Source organism: Anastrepha ludens, chromosome 3 (genome assembly GCF_028408465.1).
Source record: "Anastrepha ludens isolate Willacy chromosome 3, idAnaLude1.1, whole genome shotgun sequence".
In the NCBI taxonomy this organism is placed as follows: Eukaryota; Metazoa; Arthropoda; class Insecta; order Diptera; family Tephritidae; genus Anastrepha; species Anastrepha ludens.
In genome coordinates, this window is record NC_071499.1 from 54,799,712 (window position 1) to 54,816,958 (window position 17,247).

Genomic DNA, 17,247 nt, shown 5'->3' on the forward strand with positions numbered 1-17,247 from the left:
ACCAAGCTACTCTCTGAATTTTCACAAACATGTAATTTCTCCTCCTTTTGTTTGTTTTCTCTGGCTGTCTTGATAAATATGTATTGTTGACGAACGATGGCATTTGCGAAAATTACAAACTTTTCGATATATGTGGTGATTACTTTTGCGCCACCTTGTATATTCACAACTGCTATGGTGAAGGTTTTCGGAAGTCGCCCTTTCTGTATTTTGCACACCGTGTAGGGTTTCGAGGTATTTTTTCTTCTGGTCATGGCATCACTGCTTGATTGTCAAAAGCTTTTCAATAATTACATGCTTCTTTTCATATGCGTGTTGTCTTCGATTTACTTGCCAAATTTTTACAAGTTGACACCTGCTATTAGATAAAATAAATACCTTACAAATCGTGAAATATTTGCATGCCCAAAATTTAAGTGAACAAATCATAAGTGAAATTAAGCAAAACTGCAACTGCCAAAAGAAGTATTGTGTAAACAAAAACGTCTGGGGTGAATGAGAAGAAGAAGCACGAATAAAACGTGTGTCCGTTTTTGTGTCTGTGTCGGAATTTTTGTGATTAGGCGCGTCTCAGCATTTGCTGAAACTGAAGAAAACATTTTCCGATAATTTCGTCTGACATAAAAGCAAATTTGAATAAGAATATCAGTAACAACATTTTCCAAACTCCGTTCGCGTTTTCGTAGTGTTTTGTTGTATACTTGTCGCACTCGTTACATGATTTTGTAGTTTATATTTTGTAAATACAAACCACAACAAATGTGGTTTTGTTAGAATTTTTATATTGGGCCAGGTGCAATTTTGTGTACACCAACGCAAATTGAATGTCCATTTAACAACAGTGAGCAAAAAGTATTAGAAATTGTTGTTTTGTTCTACGAAAATGGTAGGTATTCCAAAATTATATGTTCTTACTTCATTTAGGTTCTAGATTTAGAAATTACAAGGCCCTTCAATGGGCGTATGTATAGAAAAATTGCCATAAATGGTGGTATAAGCTAAGTACATATTTGAAATCATTCTTTGTCTTTACATTCGATGTTTTTTACCTTGCCGGCAATAAAACTTTATTTGAAACTAGTTTTGCAAATATAGAAGTAGTGCATTGAACCATTGTACAAATTTTTTTCTTTTTGGTAAACCGGTTTGTTGGTATATTTGAATTGTGTACTAATTCAGTACGACTGTTGAATAAAGATCAGAGGGGGTATCTAATCTTAACAGACTTAGATCACTTAAAATTGAGTCCTTGCACGGACAAAACAGAAGTCGTTTTGGTACGTAAAACTGCCTCCAGTTGTTATTGTAGCAGCACAAATGTACGTTCCCACGACAGTCGGTTCTACATAACCGGAATGAGCCGTATTTACATCCGGCCAAGCACTGTCCCTTCAGTAGCATTCCCCGTATGTGTATGGGGAATGTTAATGCTGCTACAACAACTACAATTAAAGCTGCTGATGTTCCAATCCTTGACCAGATATAAAAGCGGGTGATTTCAGTAACTTATCCCTCCGTTGGACGCCTGTTTTAAAACCTTTGGTTAGGCACCTGGGTCGGTCGTTTTTTTTGTGCTGTTCGAGGATCCTTTTTAAAATGTTATATCCATAAATCGATAGACAATTAAACTTAAGGAAGCGACCTGGAAGTTCAAGTCGTTAGCTACAATAGAAACATGTTAAATTCATGTCCAAAGTCGAAAAAGGCTAGACCCGGATGACCAACGGAGGGTTAAACGGATCCCATTACAGTTTTGGGATTATTTTTCTTAATTTTATGTTTTATTTTTTAAATCAATTCAATAGCTTTTCCAAACTTTCCTGAGAAAAGCCTGTCAATAAATTTGCTACAACTGTTATGACAAATTGTATAACGTACGTTAACATTCACCTCAGACAGCTTTTCCATAATTATAATCGACCAAATTTTTGGCCATTCCCAGGGTAGCCGGTTCCATGTATTGGAGTGCTTCGAGTTCTTCCCTATCAAGGATTGCCGTCCCAGTAAACTAGCCCTGTCCTGTGTGCTGAACCTCATCTCTCATATATCGTCACTACAACAGTTATGCGCAGTAAGGCTGCTCGCAATACTTCTTTTTGGAGGAGGCACTGAGCTGAATCCTAGATTAGAGGTTTATTTTTTCTGCGCTTGTCAGAGACGGCTCCATCCGAACTCAATCACATGCGCACCAAACTTTTTTGGCCACTTGCTGCTCTTGTCATCAGACGTACACAGCAAGCACCACAAACGGATCCTCTACAACTCCTCGGAGCTTACTAGAACAACATCCCTCCCCCGTTCTTTCCGCATCTAGCATCTACCCTAATCCCGCTCCAATTCCCGTGTGTGGGCCAACCAGTAGCTCTTGGCCCCACGCTACTTCGTGTCAGACCAGAGTACCAGCAAGTTTCCTGGGTCTGCCGTTAGATGAGATAGACGATGACGATAGGTGTCTACACCGTACTGGAAGATCTTGATGAACTGCTACAACAACACAGCTTTCGCCTCTGTTTCCACAGCATGGGAACGTTTATTAACTTAAAAATCCACTATGGACAGCTTCATGCAATTCAACAAAAGCACCTTTGTAGTCATTCATGTTGGCAAACGCAATTTTAGCTAGGTGACAATGCCTGCTATCATTTCTCAGTGAAGCCTTAGTTTCAGCCCGTCAACGTATCACCTAAATATGTACGTGACATCCATTTCAAATCTATATCAGACCAGACGAAATGCTATGACGGGTTCCGACCGACATATATCAGTTCCAAAGTGGTTTTCGATTTTTTTAGCCAGCAAGCGTACTCTTCTTCAAAGGACACTTTAGACACCAACAGCAGTTGTACTCATGCCGCTCGCTGTGCTTATACACACATTTTTTTAGAGTCTGCTTAGCATAGAAAGTGTGGATTTTACAAGGTTTATGTATAGTTGAATTACGACGGTTGCTTTTAGACTACAGATCTTATTGAGAGCTGCGCCTGAAAAAGCACGAGATATCTCACCTCTAAAAAAATAAAGGTTTAGGAATGCAGGCATAAGAAAGTGGAGACTTTCTGATTTTTTCCATGCTAACAATGCCAGAGTTGTCTTGCAAAAGTCTTTGAGATGCAGGGCGTATCAATGGTTTACAAGAGCTCCTGTGTCTTGGCACAGACTTGCGGACTACTAAACATTATGATGAGGAAAGAGAACGCCATAAGGGGCAACATCTTTTATGATATGCCATCTCCTAGATAAGATTGAGTGAATCCATCGTATAAAAGCTTTCTCCTAACCATTACTGAATTTCTCCTAAACATTACTGAATACACCGATTGCGTATTCCTCTACTTCCACCCACTTCCCGATTTTAGTTAAAATACCATACAAAGGTGGTCCACTCTGGCAAGCTTCTTAATTAATAGCGAGTGGGCTGTCGGCATCTACGCTTGGGCGAATGTATTTTTCTATTTCAGATATCTTATCGCCATGTATTTAAGATGATTACAGTAAGCAGTTGCAACCACATTACAAATTTTTTGATTTCAATCTAAAAAATGTCTCCTTTCGAAAACACTAGGGTGTTACCATATGATTGTATTTATTGCGCGGTAATTGGTTACTGAAATTTTTAAACAACCCAATAGTGGACGGAGCTACTGGAGCAAAAGTAGAATAACAAATCTATTTGAATGCGTAATGTCTACGCTAGGAACATCCCATCAACAAGCAAACTCGACTACGGCAACTATAGTGTATACTGCTACAACAACCACAACGACAATCATAGATGCTCAATTCAATGCAATGGACTTATTGACTGTTGAGTAAAAATTCATGCTACAAAAAAAAAAAAAAAAATAATCCAGTCTCATTGTGTTTGACACCCACACATGGGCGTTTGCCCTTTTTTGGCTTATTTGAAAAACCGGAAATCATATTCATTGACATTGCAATGATGAAGTGTTGCAAAGCACAGTCTGTTAGATCACGGCATGAAAACCGCACGCATTGTTTTAAATATTGAATTTCTTTACGCATTTTAATTGTGTCCTAGATTTTGGATAAGACTGTAAATTTTCAAAATAAAATATTTTCTTTATAGGTATACTAATTACATCTGCTCTTTTCTTCTATACCGCCTGCAGAGCTCTCCTATTGTTACTCGTCGTGGGGCGCAAAAAGCTAAAATACAAACTCGTGCAATGGTTAAGTCTGCAGTCGCAGCAAGCAAGCCGAGCGCAGCGTTAGTCGAAGCTAAACGCAAAGCAAAATTACTCAAAATGCAAGAACAAAGCCAACAAGATCAAGTTGTGAAAGATATATTCCAAAATGTAAGCTACTATCGAGATTTGATTTCATTTTAGCTAAGATGCATATACTTTTTTTTAGGCGGTCAGCGCAAAAACAATTATTAAAAAACCTACTGGCATAGTATACGATGAATCTATGGCGCAGCACCGTTGCCTTTGGGATGAAAATCACCCTGAGAGGCCAGAACGCTTCACCCGAGTGTTGGAGAGGTAAGTTTGTCGTCATTATAACATATTTTAGGGTGGAATACACTGAAAGAAGAGGTAAAGGAAGAGGTATTCACTTAAGAAAATATACCAAAATGTGTGTATTACTAAGCAGAAAAATGTCTGCTTCTATATGTATATGTATATGTACATTAGGATGGTCCAAAAACGCTTAGAGACCCAAAAAATTATGATTTTCAATAATTTATTTTTGCTAGTCAGTTGCTTGATTTTACGAAAATAAAAACATAGCATTAATACACCACGTTTCGACTTGACTTTAGCAAAATTTAAAAAAAGAAATTAATAATTGTAAAAGTTATCGCTGTTTGTGTGGAGCTCCTTTCTCCTGAAGTCCCTTTCGGTGATCATCACAAGTCTTTGGAGATACATCTAAATTCAATCGGATAAGAGAAATTAGTTTTATTTATAGATAATATTGTGCTTGATCGAAGTTTTTTTTCAAACTTAACAATATGGGGACCTCAAAAAATATTTTTCAGATTTTCGAGCAAAAACCGACAATTAATTTAAAAAAATCGAAATGTTTGAAAAAAAACCCTTCGATCAGGCACGAGTTTTTTATGTTTTCCAAAAGCAGCATGAATTTTATTGAAATTTACCAAGCGGTTTTTAAGGTACAGTGATCACCAGTTCAAAAAAACATAGTTTTGAAAAAAAAAAACGCATTTAAAGTTTGGCAGCTGCTGCTAGCTACTTGCTCTCGAACGCTCCGGAGCGGCCGAGCGCCCTTTGTTAATTGTTGAATAACTCGAAATTGAATAACACATCAAATTTCATTCACACAATATTTTTAAGATATTATACTTTAAAAGAAAAAAAGAAAACATTTTTGAAAATTCTGACTACCCCTAACCCTTTAAGGCAACCCCTAAATTTGTTCTAAATGTGTTCAAAATAAGTGTGGCGCGACGCATTACCATGTTTTAACTATTTATATATTTTTTGTTCACATTCTTTTTGTGTCTTTATAAGTGTAAAATGTATTCTGTCACAAAACCCAATAAAGCTCCCAACTTTGTACAAAACTCACGAAAATTTAACAAATTTCCAAAAAAAAAAAAAAAAAAAAAATTTACATCAAAATTTTGTCAAAAATCAATGAGAATTTTGAGCCACTTGAGACTAAAGCTTGTATTACGCCACACAAAAAAATTATAAGACCAATTAATTTTTTTATATTTTTATGATCAGTTTAGAGCTAACCAGCAGTACTTTTAATTTTTAAACTTTGAATGATAAATGTTAAAAAAATATGCAGAGGACATTTCACAAAACTTAAATTAATTATTAACAAAAGTTAAATCTACAGCACGAAAAAAGTATAGGGCCAATATTATTTAGAATAAAAAATTGAATTTTTGGGGTATATAATTTGCAGCTTATTTGTCGTTGTAACAGCATAAACATTTCCCATACATATACGGGGAATGCGGCTGAAGTGAAGTCCTTGGCTGAGTATAAATCCGGGTCGTTCCGGTTACGTAGAACCGACTGTCGTGAGAACATTTTGGACTTAGTAATTTGTGTTGGATCCTTTGATTGATTACAACTTCTTGAAGTCGTCGAGGCAGCGCTTTGATTAAGTTTTTTATAATATTTCGATAAATGTGTAATCATTTGACATTGATCCCACTTCTAAGGGCTTTAGCGCTTTCAAACTGTCTTCCATTTTTGCAAACCGATTGAAACAGGTATTGCCCATATCTATCGATTGCGTTAAGGTGAGGGCTGCATGCAAGCCATTCCACAGTTGGTATTTTTTTCGCTGCTAAAAACGCTTTTGCTGCAATGAAAGCATGAACGGCTGCGTGTCCATGCTGGAAAGTCCACTTCTCATTGAAATTCTCATCAAAAAAAGTAATAATGACTTCGTATAGCAATTCTATATACTTGAGACTATTAACTTCGTCGATATGAAACTTATAGGCGTATTGCCTTTGACACTTACTCATTAACTTCAACGTAATAACGTAACGCGTTTGGACTACAAAAACTACAAAAGTGTATACCCAGCATTTTTCTAGAAGTTCTGAATAAAGAGTAGGAAATTTTGATGTATTTTTTTTAATTTGTTAAATTTTTGTGACTTTCAATCTAAGTTTGGAGCTTTGAGTTATATGGTTTTGTTTGTAGAATGAACTATCCTATACAAAAAATGTAATAGGAAAATAAAAAACGTTAAAATGTGATAGATCGTCGCTCAAAGATTAAATACTATCGATCTTAAATAAACTTACAAAAAAATGCATTTTACAAAAAAAAAAAAAAAAAAATCTCTCTTTTGGGCTATCCTAATGTACATATGTATGTACTTATGTATACATGTGCGTGTATTAAACATTATCGGCGTCATAGTGTAAACTTCAGCGAAAATACTATATAAGTTTTAAGTGTTGAAACTAGAGATAACCTCTTTTGTTTGAATTTGTTAAAAGCAACTTTGATAAGCAACAGCAAGAAAAGTGGAAAATTTATTGACACATTTTGGTATCTCTTCACGGGAGCGAATAATAATCATGTATAGAGTTCGGATGTTAACCATCACTGGAGTTAAGGATGAAGGTTGGTGCTAAAGCAGCGGTAATCTTCGATACTCTTTCTCCCTTCTCGCTTACCACCCCGACTACGACTAGCTGGTGGTACTTGTATTAAGCCTATCTAAAATAAAGAATTAAAGGGTGGGTGTTAAAAGGTTTCGGCACATCAAAAAGCAATTGATGCCAGACCGCCACCATCATGTCAGAATGCATCATTTTGAGCTCACCACTGAGGTCCAAAAACCAGTGGACTCTACAGCTCACCGACATATCCTCAATAGGTATTAATCGATAGACAGTGCCGATGATAATAATTCTAAATGCCGTCATCGGGACCATTCTGTGCCCAGGGTATACATATGTAGAGCTCGCGAGGGCTTACACGACAGCTGATCTAAGTTAGTCTCGAATTTATATTCGGCCAAGTATTGTCACTTCAGCAGCGTTACCGGAAAAATGTGTTAGTAATGTTTTAGGCTATTACTACCATTCGGTAGTGGTCAGGTTCGAAACTCCGAGCATGAATCACCGAATGTTAGAAAAAGTTGTTTCTAATAGCGGTCGTCTTTCGGTAGCCAATGGCACCCCACCCCAGCGAGTGTATTTCTGCTATGGAATAGGCTCCTCATGATATATATCTGCCGTTTGGAGTCTGTTTAAAACTGTAGGTCCCTCCACTTGTGGAACAAAATCAAGACGCACGGCACAAATAGGAGGAGGAGCTCGGCCAAGCACCCAAAAAAAGAGTTGGAGATGCACCGAAGAGATCCAGGGCAAAATGAATCGACAACTACTGGACCGAACAGTGTTTAGACAGGCAATAAAGGACATTCATCGGGAGACTCTTACCACCTTCTCTATCTCCTGACCCCCGAATGCCATAATCGGAATCCAACCATCATCCACAACAGATGAAGAGCTCCAGCTATTCCGAATTGATCCCGACATACCAAACATATGTCCAGCATGTCAAACCGCACCTCTTCACATGCCTCATCTAACACCCCTCTCCCTCTGGACATAACTTGTCGAAACAACAAGATTCCTGGGCCTAGCGTTAGATGAATACCACATCGCACTAACATGCTGCTACAACAACAACAACAACAACAGCTGGAGATGCATTATCTAACGTTCTCACGACAGTTGGTTTTACGTTATCGGAACAAACCAGATTTGCTTTATGTGACCCACGTGTTGTTGTTGTTGTTGTTGTTGTTGTTGAAGTGGTTGAGTATTTCTAGCACCGTTTTACCACCACCGTTCTCGTGTGATGTCTGTTTTTTTTGTGCCAGATCCATTTCGTGACATCCAAGTAAAGCAAACTTGTTATCTTTATGTCTGAGATGTCATTAATTTGATGGGAGAAAGATTTATGCCGAAAGTGCGAAGTCTTACTCTAGCTAGGCCTGGACATTCGTATAAATGGTGGATAAGACTTTCTTTCACTCACTCCAACTGACAGCTTCTGCAGATGGGATTGAAAAAAAGGTTATGTGTGGCTGTATGATGCTCTACCTTCCAGTGACCTGTAAGGGTTGCTGAGATACGTGAGATGAGGCGTGTTAGGTAAAGACTAGCTGGCAGGTAAAGACTAGCTGGCACAAAATATATCTCTCCCAACTACCACTTCGTATGCACTCTTCAACCGACTCATTTAACATCATTTCCCTTAACGTCGAACATTCGCTCAGTAAATTTGTTAGATGTTCACGATGACGACACTTACCATTTGCATCGCCCCAAAAAACTGCTGCTATAATAACCAAAATATCGACAGTGAATTTCTTGTAATAGGAAAATTCTACACCTCTAAATCTACTTCTCTCGTACCTTTAAACGGTTTCGACGCAAATTAAACTTTGTGTGTTTGTTATTTCGTGAACTCAAGCCCGCTTTAGTAATAAAATAACAAATTTAATTATTGGTGTGTCCAGTTAAAACGAAAGCTGGGCTTTGAAAATCTGTTGAAAATATGAAGTTTCGATTTAAAAATATATCTTTTAACTAACAAAATCCAATATTATTAAATTCTAATTCAAATTTATTTATTTTCTAATAAAATTCAGGTGCAAGGAACTGCATCTCATAGAACAGTGCCAAAGAATTCCATCACGGCGTGCAACAAAGGATGAAATACTCCTGTTGCATAGCGTTGAGCACTATGATCTTCTTCAGCGCACTTCGGGCGTGCAAGACGAAGCATCAATGGAAGACCTTAGCTCTAAATTCGATTCAATTTATATACATCCGGTTTGTATCGCAATAAGCAAAATATTAAGTGCATATCGTAATTTTCTTTTGCGCTTGCATTACAGTCCACATTTGAATTGTCTCTACTGGCGACAGGTTCCACCATAGACTTAATTGAAAACGTAATAGCCGGCAATGTGCAAAATGGTATGGCGATCATACGACCACCCGGTCATCACGCGATGAAAGCTGAATTCAATGGGTACTGTTCAATTGACTTACTTGTACTTGTAGTTTCGAAAGTATTCAACGCTCTGTGAATGTGTGTGTATGTATATTCCTCAGTTACTGTTTCTTCAACAATGTGGCCATTGCAACACAATATGCGATTGACATTTTGAAGTTAAGCAAAATAATGATTGTTGATTGGGACATACATCACGGACAAGGCACGCAGCGCTTCTTCTACAACGATCCAAGGTGAGATGAGTTTGCTGTATTTGCTGTATTTTAGTAGTATTTTACAAAATAATGGTTTGTTTGGTCTTTCAGGGTGCTTTATTTTTCAATACATCGTTTTGAACATGGCACCTTTTGGCCATATCTTAAAGAATCGGATTTTGATGCTATTGGTAATGGCAACGGCACGGGTTACAATTTTAATGTACCTTTGAATAAAACTAAAATGGGGAATGGAGACTATTTGGCAATTTTCCAACAGTTGCTTATACCCGTTGCAGTTGAATATCAACCAGAGTTGATTATTATATCGGCCGGCTATGATGCTGCTTTAGGCTGTCCCGAAGGCGAAATGGAAGTCACACCCGCATTCTATGCACATTTGCTGAATTCGCTTATGAAGCTGGCACAATCACGTGTTGCCGTCATATTGGAAGGTGGTTACTGCCTCGATTCCTTATCGGAGGGTGCGGCACTCACCCTGCGCACCTTGCTGGGCGGCACATGCCCAGCGCTGGTAGAGAAATTGGAGCCACCAGGCGAAGTCATACAGGACACAATACTCAATTGCATTTATGCTCACCGTCCGTACTGGCGGTGCCTGCAAATCCAACCAATATACACCATGGAGGAGCTAAATAACGTAAATCCACAACCAAAGTTGCATAAAGTTAGTCGACTATTTATCGGCGGTGAACCGCTGCCCGAACGTTTCCCCACCAGAGGCACGGCACCGGTTATGCTACCCGAAGTTGTGGCACAGAACGAGAAACGCTTGAAATTCCTAAAACATGGTAAAATAAGCAAACTAATAAATATGTAGTTTATTTAATTTCTAATTAATTTATTTAGAAACCAAACTATTGACGCCGCACGTACGCGTTTGCTATGTTTACGACGATATTATGCTGCAGCATAGCAACACCTTTGAGGATGGCCATCCAGAGCAACCTGCGCGCATTAAACGCATCTATGAAATGCACATAGACTATAAGCTCACCGAACGTATGAAACAGCTGCCACCGCGCATAGCAACAACCGATGAGATTTGCTTGGCGCATACGCGTGCACATGTCAATTTCATACGCCGCATAAGCGACAAGGATGAGCTACAGAGGATGGGTGAGAAATATAATTCTGTCTATTTTCATCCGAAGACCTTCGATTGTGCCACCTTGGCAGCGGGCTCAGTGCTGCAAGTGGTGGACAAAGTGCTGAGTGGTGAGGCGCGCAGCGGTGTTTGCATAGTGCGTCCACCTGGCCACCATGCCGAGTCCGATGTGCCACACGGCTTTTGTATATTCAATAATGTTGCAATTGCCGCGCAATATGCCCTACGTGACCACGGCCTTAAAAGGTATCAAAGAGAAATCGCTTAGTTATGTATTTGTGTTATCAATTTCATCTATCCAACGAACTATTCTAGAGTGTTAATTGTTGATTGGGATGTGCATCATGGCAATGGCACGCAGCACATCTTCGAATCGCAGTCGAATGTACTCTATATTAGTATGCATCGCTACGACAACGGCACCTTTTTCCCCAAAAGCAAAGACGCTGATTTCGATGTGGTTGGTAAAGCCGCCGGTGTGGGTTTCAATGTGAATATACCGTGGAATAAAGTAAGTTCAAATTACATATTGCATAAATATCTAATACGACAACTGATTGAGAAATGTATTTAACTTTTATAAAAAACAACAACAAAATTAGAAAGGCATGGGCGATATGGAATATGTGATGGCTTTCCAACAACTCGTAATGCCAATTGCATATGAATTCGATCCGGAATTGGTGCTTGTATCGGCTGGCTTCGATGCCGCTATCGGCGATCCACTCGGTGGCTGTAAGGTAACCCCCGAAGCGTACGGCCTTTTCACGCACTGGCTTTCTGGCTTAGCCGGCGGCCGTATAATTTTATGCCTAGAAGGCGGCTACAATGTAAATTCCATTTCCTACTCTATGACAATGTGCAGCAAATCACTGTTGGGTGATCCGATTCCACCCATACAAGTTAATGGCAACACTGCACGCAACCTTAGCGCGGCATATACGAGCTGTGTGGAAACCATACAAAACTGCTTGAGTGTACAGCAGCGTTATTGGAAGAGTTTGGTGTTCAACAAGCGGCTGCCACAATTCGCTAGCGAAAATAACAATGAGGATTTTCTTTCTGCTACTATGCAAAATTTAGCTATCAAAACGGATGAGGAGAGATGCGTGATTGGCTGTGAAAATGCCGCCGATACAGAGGTGGCTTTGGAACCGAGCGGCAGTAAGCCGAAGGTAAAAGTTAAAACCCTAACAGAATTTCTCACCGAAAATCTAGAGGTAAATCATATATAAATATAGCACTGTGTGAGAGAACCAACAACTAACATTAACCTCTTTACTTTTCATGACTGCTCACGAAACTCAAAAAACAAAAAAAAAAAAAAAAAACGAACAAACATTTACAAAAATCAAACGAAAAAATTTAAATTAATCATCAGGCTTTACAAAATAATGAAATGTTCGCCGTTGTTCCATTAAAAACATGTCCTCATTTAAAACAGTTGCGTCCTGAGGAGGCGCCGAAAAGTAAGCAGCGTGTCTTTTGTTTTGTTTGAAATCATTATTTCAGTGTCGTGTTCTAGAACTTGTAGGTTTGTTTCAAAATTTTACTCTTACTTGTTGCTTTATTTTTGGCTTAGAAATTTTTGATTTTTCGCTTTTGCTTTTTTCGCTTATTGCGCGCGTGCGCAATGCTGAGTTTACGAATTCTATGTTTCTATGAAATATTGTTAAAAATTGTGCATTCTAATTTTTTTTCATATATTACATTAATACACACATTTGTACAGAAACTCGTGTGTTTGAAGAAATGAAAAACCGTTATTTAAAATTTTCATACATATATTTTTTAAGTTAATTTAATTCGAGCTGTAATTTTCTTAACCCTCCGTTGGACACCTTTTTTAAAACCTGCGGTTGGGCACTCGGGTTTGGCCCCTTTTCGTCCTGTTCGAGTATCGTTTTTAAAAGGTTATAACCATAAATCGATAGAAAATTAAATTCTAGGAAGCTAACTCGTTAGCTACAATAGAAGCTCGAGTCGTTAGCTACAATAGAAATATGTTAATTTCACGTCCAAAGTCGAAAAAGTCAGTCTGGCTAAACATGGGTGACCAACGGAGGGTTAAACTTGACGACGTTCAAAATGTTTGTATAGCTCAAAGAACTACATAAGTACAGTTTTATGTGCATACGCATGGAAAAATATAACAATAAGCACATTCCACAATTACTTAACATATTTTAAATTTGTTGTCATTTACAATATTCGCTTATCACATTAAATATTCATTAACACATTGCAAAACATACAAACTACATTCCAAAGTAAAAAATGAGAGAAACAAAACGTTTCTCTGTTGTTGTTGTAACCTCATAAACATTACCCATACATGCACGGGAATGCTGCTGGATATAAATCCGGGTCGTTCCGGCAACGTAGAACCGACTGCCGTGGGAATGCTTCTCCCTAGCGAGACGGTTTGTTTAATTCAAAATAGTCCACCTTCGACTCACAAAAAGTCTTGTTTACTTAGGAGGACGCCTTGTACACTATCCTGCAAATAGAAACCTAAATATGGCTCCAAATATAATGAGTGAAAGGTTCCAAGAAAGAAAATGCTGGACCAAATTAAGTAGCCTTATTAACACATTGTGTGCCATGTCGCCAACACCTAATGCTTCCAGAGACGCCAGGTCGTACGGCAGAGAGTGTTGCACATTATACCTGTGCGTGCGTTTTCGTGCAACATGCATTATTTTATGTTTATGTTTTTATGATGCTGAATTTATCTATTTCACTTTCGTCAATCAGGGTCATTTTGTATAAAAACAGGCGGCACAAAAAGAGTTATAAAATTCGAAATAAGCAACAATGTAGATTGGGGATGGCTCAGAAATCAATATATTAGTTTGGGGAAAAGAAATCCATTATTTTCTCGTAAACTATCGATCAAACAATTTAAAGTTTATGTTCGTTGTCAAGGTGACATTTCACACTAAACAAATTCCTTTGCTGTTTTTTGTTTGTTCCATTTAGTTATGAATTACAGGAAGTGAGTTACAATGGAAGTCAACAAAGAGATTATTCGGTACATTTTACAGTTTTTCTTTAATAGAGGCGGAAATGCAAGCCAGGCCGTTAAAATTGTGAATGGTGTTTATGGTGCCGGTACTGTAACCGCTAATTACGTGCAATTTTGGTTTTATCAATTCCGTTAAGGCATTATTGATGTTAAAGAAAATGGCGATAATGTCGAAAATATCCATAAAGCCACAGAAATAATCGAAGTTGTCCGGCATGTGAGTAGTCGTAGCATCGCTTAGGAGCTAAAGATCGACCATAAAACGGTTTTGCACCATTTGCGCAAAAATAATTGATTTCTTTCCCACCAAACTAATATACTACTTTCACACTACTTTCTAACTTAAAAAACCTGCTTGGTATCCGGTAAAGATTTTCGTCAAGTTCGCTTACCACTCAATTTATTTAAATGTCCTTCTAAATTATCATTCGAACATTTCAGCTGTGGTAGGTTTCCTTTTGTAATTAATCAGAAATTGTGCAATAAATTTAAACTTAGCAGTGAGCACTGCCTGAAATAACATTTTTGATTTGCGCTTCCCGAAATAAAACGCTGGAGAAAAATATGAACAAATATTTATTCCAAAATATGAAAACTATTCGCATCGATGGTCTTTTGCGCCTTTAAATACCATATGGGCTTTGATTTTTATTCGTTACTTTTTTCCTTTTGAAGCAAGTAAAATCGCACGACAGTCGGCTCTAAGGAACCGGAGCGACCCGGATTTATATCGGGCCAAGGTCTGCCACTTCAGCACCATTCCCCGTATATGTATGGAGAATGTTTATGCTGCTACAACAACAACAACGTTTTCGGACATAACATAATACAGGGTGATTTATTAGTGTTTGGAATTTAATATAATATAAATCAGCTTCAAATAAAAGCCGCATGCATTCCTCCAATGAATATTTTTAAACCTCAGAACCTTGCCATTAAGCATGAAACACAAGCAGCCAGCGAAAAATGAAGTAACTGTTTTGGGAAGTTGCAACCTTCAGTACTTAATTCGCCTTGCTACTCATCCTACCACTACTCATTCCAATGCATTTTTTAGCACGCACTGTAAATATTTCCTTTAACCTATTTCTTCCTTTTCCGTTGAATTAAATTCCTTTTGTAATAAGCCAAACAAATTTTTATAACGAACTATTTATTTATTTTTATTCTTCAATTCGCACACACTTTTAGTCATAGATAGCAATGCTCCATGCGAGAATTGCTTGTCAACGGTCGAGAACTGGATGTGTCTGAGCTGCTATCAAATACTCTGCGGTCGTTACGTCATGGAACACATGCTCCTGCACAGCATCGCAACATCACACCCCTTTGCGCTTAGCTTTAGTGATTTATCGGTTTGGTGTTACTCTTGCGAGGCATATGTCGACAATAGCAAATTACACACCTACAAAAATCTTCTGCACCGACATAAATTCGGCGAGGACATGGTGTGGTCGTATCCCGTTAGTAATTGTAACGACAACGTTGATGATGATGCGGATTATGATGGTGATTACGATGCAAATGCATTTAGCATTCAACTTGAACCAAACAACTGACAATATCTTTTGCTGCTGTTGACGACAGTGCAAAATTATTTGTGTACGTCGTTTCCACCACTGAGACAAGTTTTCCATGTTATTGCTCAGTACCTTTGGCCGTTGATTTATCGCCTCTACATAAAATTATTGTATTACTTTATATCAAGTTGATGATTTATATATACATAAGTCATGCATATAATTACAACAAATGTACACCTATGTGGCTGCATGTACACCTACATATACATACTTATTGACCAGACTTGAATGGATGATAAATTTTTGTTTAAAATTTATTTTTCACATGACTAACCAAAGACTTAAAACCAGAAATCAAAAATCAAATGAATAGATGCCGGTTATAATATCTGTGGCATTTTGACAAAACAATTTAGCTGATTTCAACAGCTTTCACTTAAGATAAAAAAAAGAATTTTCATAGGAAAATTTAATGTTTCTATTAAAATTAATTCTCAAACTAAGGCTATAATTGATTTAAAAGCTACAAAATTTCATTGGAACCCCGCAATTTGTTGCTCAACAAGCAGAGAGTGCCGAGTTGAGTTGAGCTGTTTTGTTAAAAGTCTACGGATATGTAAGTAAGTTGTTTTTGTGGAGATTATAAGAAGTCGGTAAGGATTTCGTGTCTCAAGTTTGTTGTTCTTTAGGGATACGAAAAATCTGAATATATACTTGCTAACATACCGATTTTATTGTTAACCAATGCAACTAACTTTTTTGCAGTTATTTGTAGCTGCTGTTAAGAAATTGTAAAAAACTAAATGCTATACTGCACTAATAGAATGTAATATTTAATTTATATTGAAATAACTGAAATACAAATACATTTACGAATATTTGCCTAAAATAAATTGGCTAAGACAAATATATTACTTACATACATACATAAATGTGTTGTTAAATAATATAAGCAATTCAAATTAAAATGACTGTTTTTACATATGTAGATATGTAAAAGACGAAGTTAAAATGACAAACAAAAATTAACGCAAATAAATATTAAAATATAGAAAAAACTATAATTGAGCGGCAACTTTTTCTTTATACCATAATTAAGAATGGGCGATGTTTTTTAAGAAAGCAACAGCAACGACTGTTAAGTGAGAAAACTGCAGGAGTTTGACAAATACACTAAGAGAAATAATAAAAATAAATATGGGACAAACCAACTTCATAAATTTCCTTCTAAAAAAGCTGCATAATATTTTCTTGAAATGCCTTATAATGTACAGGGTCCGGCACTCGAAGTGTAATCAACTTCAGACCGCTCGCAAAGCCGACGCATGGGTATCCGCTGTCAGTTAGTTGGCTAAATTACAGTCCTGAGTATTGTTTACAAGCGCGCGGAAGCATTTTTGCCGAGAGTAAACGCGGCCGCCGTAGCCGAATGGGTTGGTGCGTGATTACCATTCGGATCGGAGAGGTCGTTGGTTCGAATCTCGGTGAAAGCAAAATTAATAAGAACATATTTCTAATAGCGGTCGCCCCTCGGCAGGCAATGGCAAACTTCCGAGTGCATTTCTGCCATGAAAAAGCTCCTCATAAAAATATCTGCCGTTCGGAGTCGGCTTGAAACTGTAGATCCCTCCATTTGTGGAACAACATCAAGACGCACACCACAAATAGGAGGAGGAGCTCGGCCAAACACCTAACAGAAGTGTACGCGCCGATTATTTATTTATTTATTTTTTTTTAAACGCGACAAAAGAAAATAAGTAATGGATTTCAAACGTAATAGTGTGATTGCATTATATTTGGCTGGAAAATCACAACCAACGATTGTTCGTGAGCTCGAGCACTTAAAGTAAATAAAGTTTTTGTTTCTCAC

The 17,247-nt window shown here is 37.7% G+C and overlaps 1 protein-coding gene across 3 annotated transcripts; it reads left to right on the top strand.

Moving 5' to 3' along the window:
- The first annotated feature begins 268 nt into the window (after positions 1–268).
- On the top strand, positions 269–15,681 carry LOC128857984 (histone deacetylase 6). 3 transcript variants are annotated; one of them, XM_054093858.1, is made up of 12 exons: positions 271–886; positions 4,131–4,316; positions 4,375–4,505; positions 9,133–9,316; positions 9,382–9,518; positions 9,602–9,736; positions 9,809–10,509; positions 10,568–11,072; positions 11,142–11,337; positions 11,429–12,046; positions 12,208–12,295; positions 15,046–15,681. In XM_054093858.1, the coding sequence occupies exons 1-12, from the start codon at positions 884–886 to the stop codon at positions 15,411–15,413; spliced, it is 3,252 nt and encodes a 1,083-aa protein (XP_053949833.1). In that variant the 5' UTR covers positions 271–883; the 3' UTR covers positions 15,414–15,681. The 3 variants fall into 3 exon arrangements, with proteins under 3 accessions (XP_053949835.1, XP_053949836.1, XP_053949833.1); XM_054093860.1 differs by lacking the exon at positions 12,208–12,295 and having other exon boundaries at positions 269–886; positions 15,046–15,139; XM_054093861.1 differs by lacking the exon at positions 12,208–12,295 and having other exon boundaries at positions 269–886; positions 11,429–12,001; positions 15,046–15,139.
- The last annotated feature ends 1,566 nt before the right edge of the window (positions 15,682–17,247 follow it).

Coding starts and splice junctions, on each gene's coding strand:
- LOC128857984 (XM_054093858.1), top strand. Junction 9,317..9,381: donor ATTCAATTTATATACATCCG/GTTTGTATCGCA, acceptor CTTGCATTACAG/TCCACATTTGAATTGTCTCT. Junction 12,047..12,207: donor TTCTCACCGAAAATCTAGAG/GTAAATCATATA, acceptor ATTAATCATCAG/GCTTTACAAAATAATGAAAT.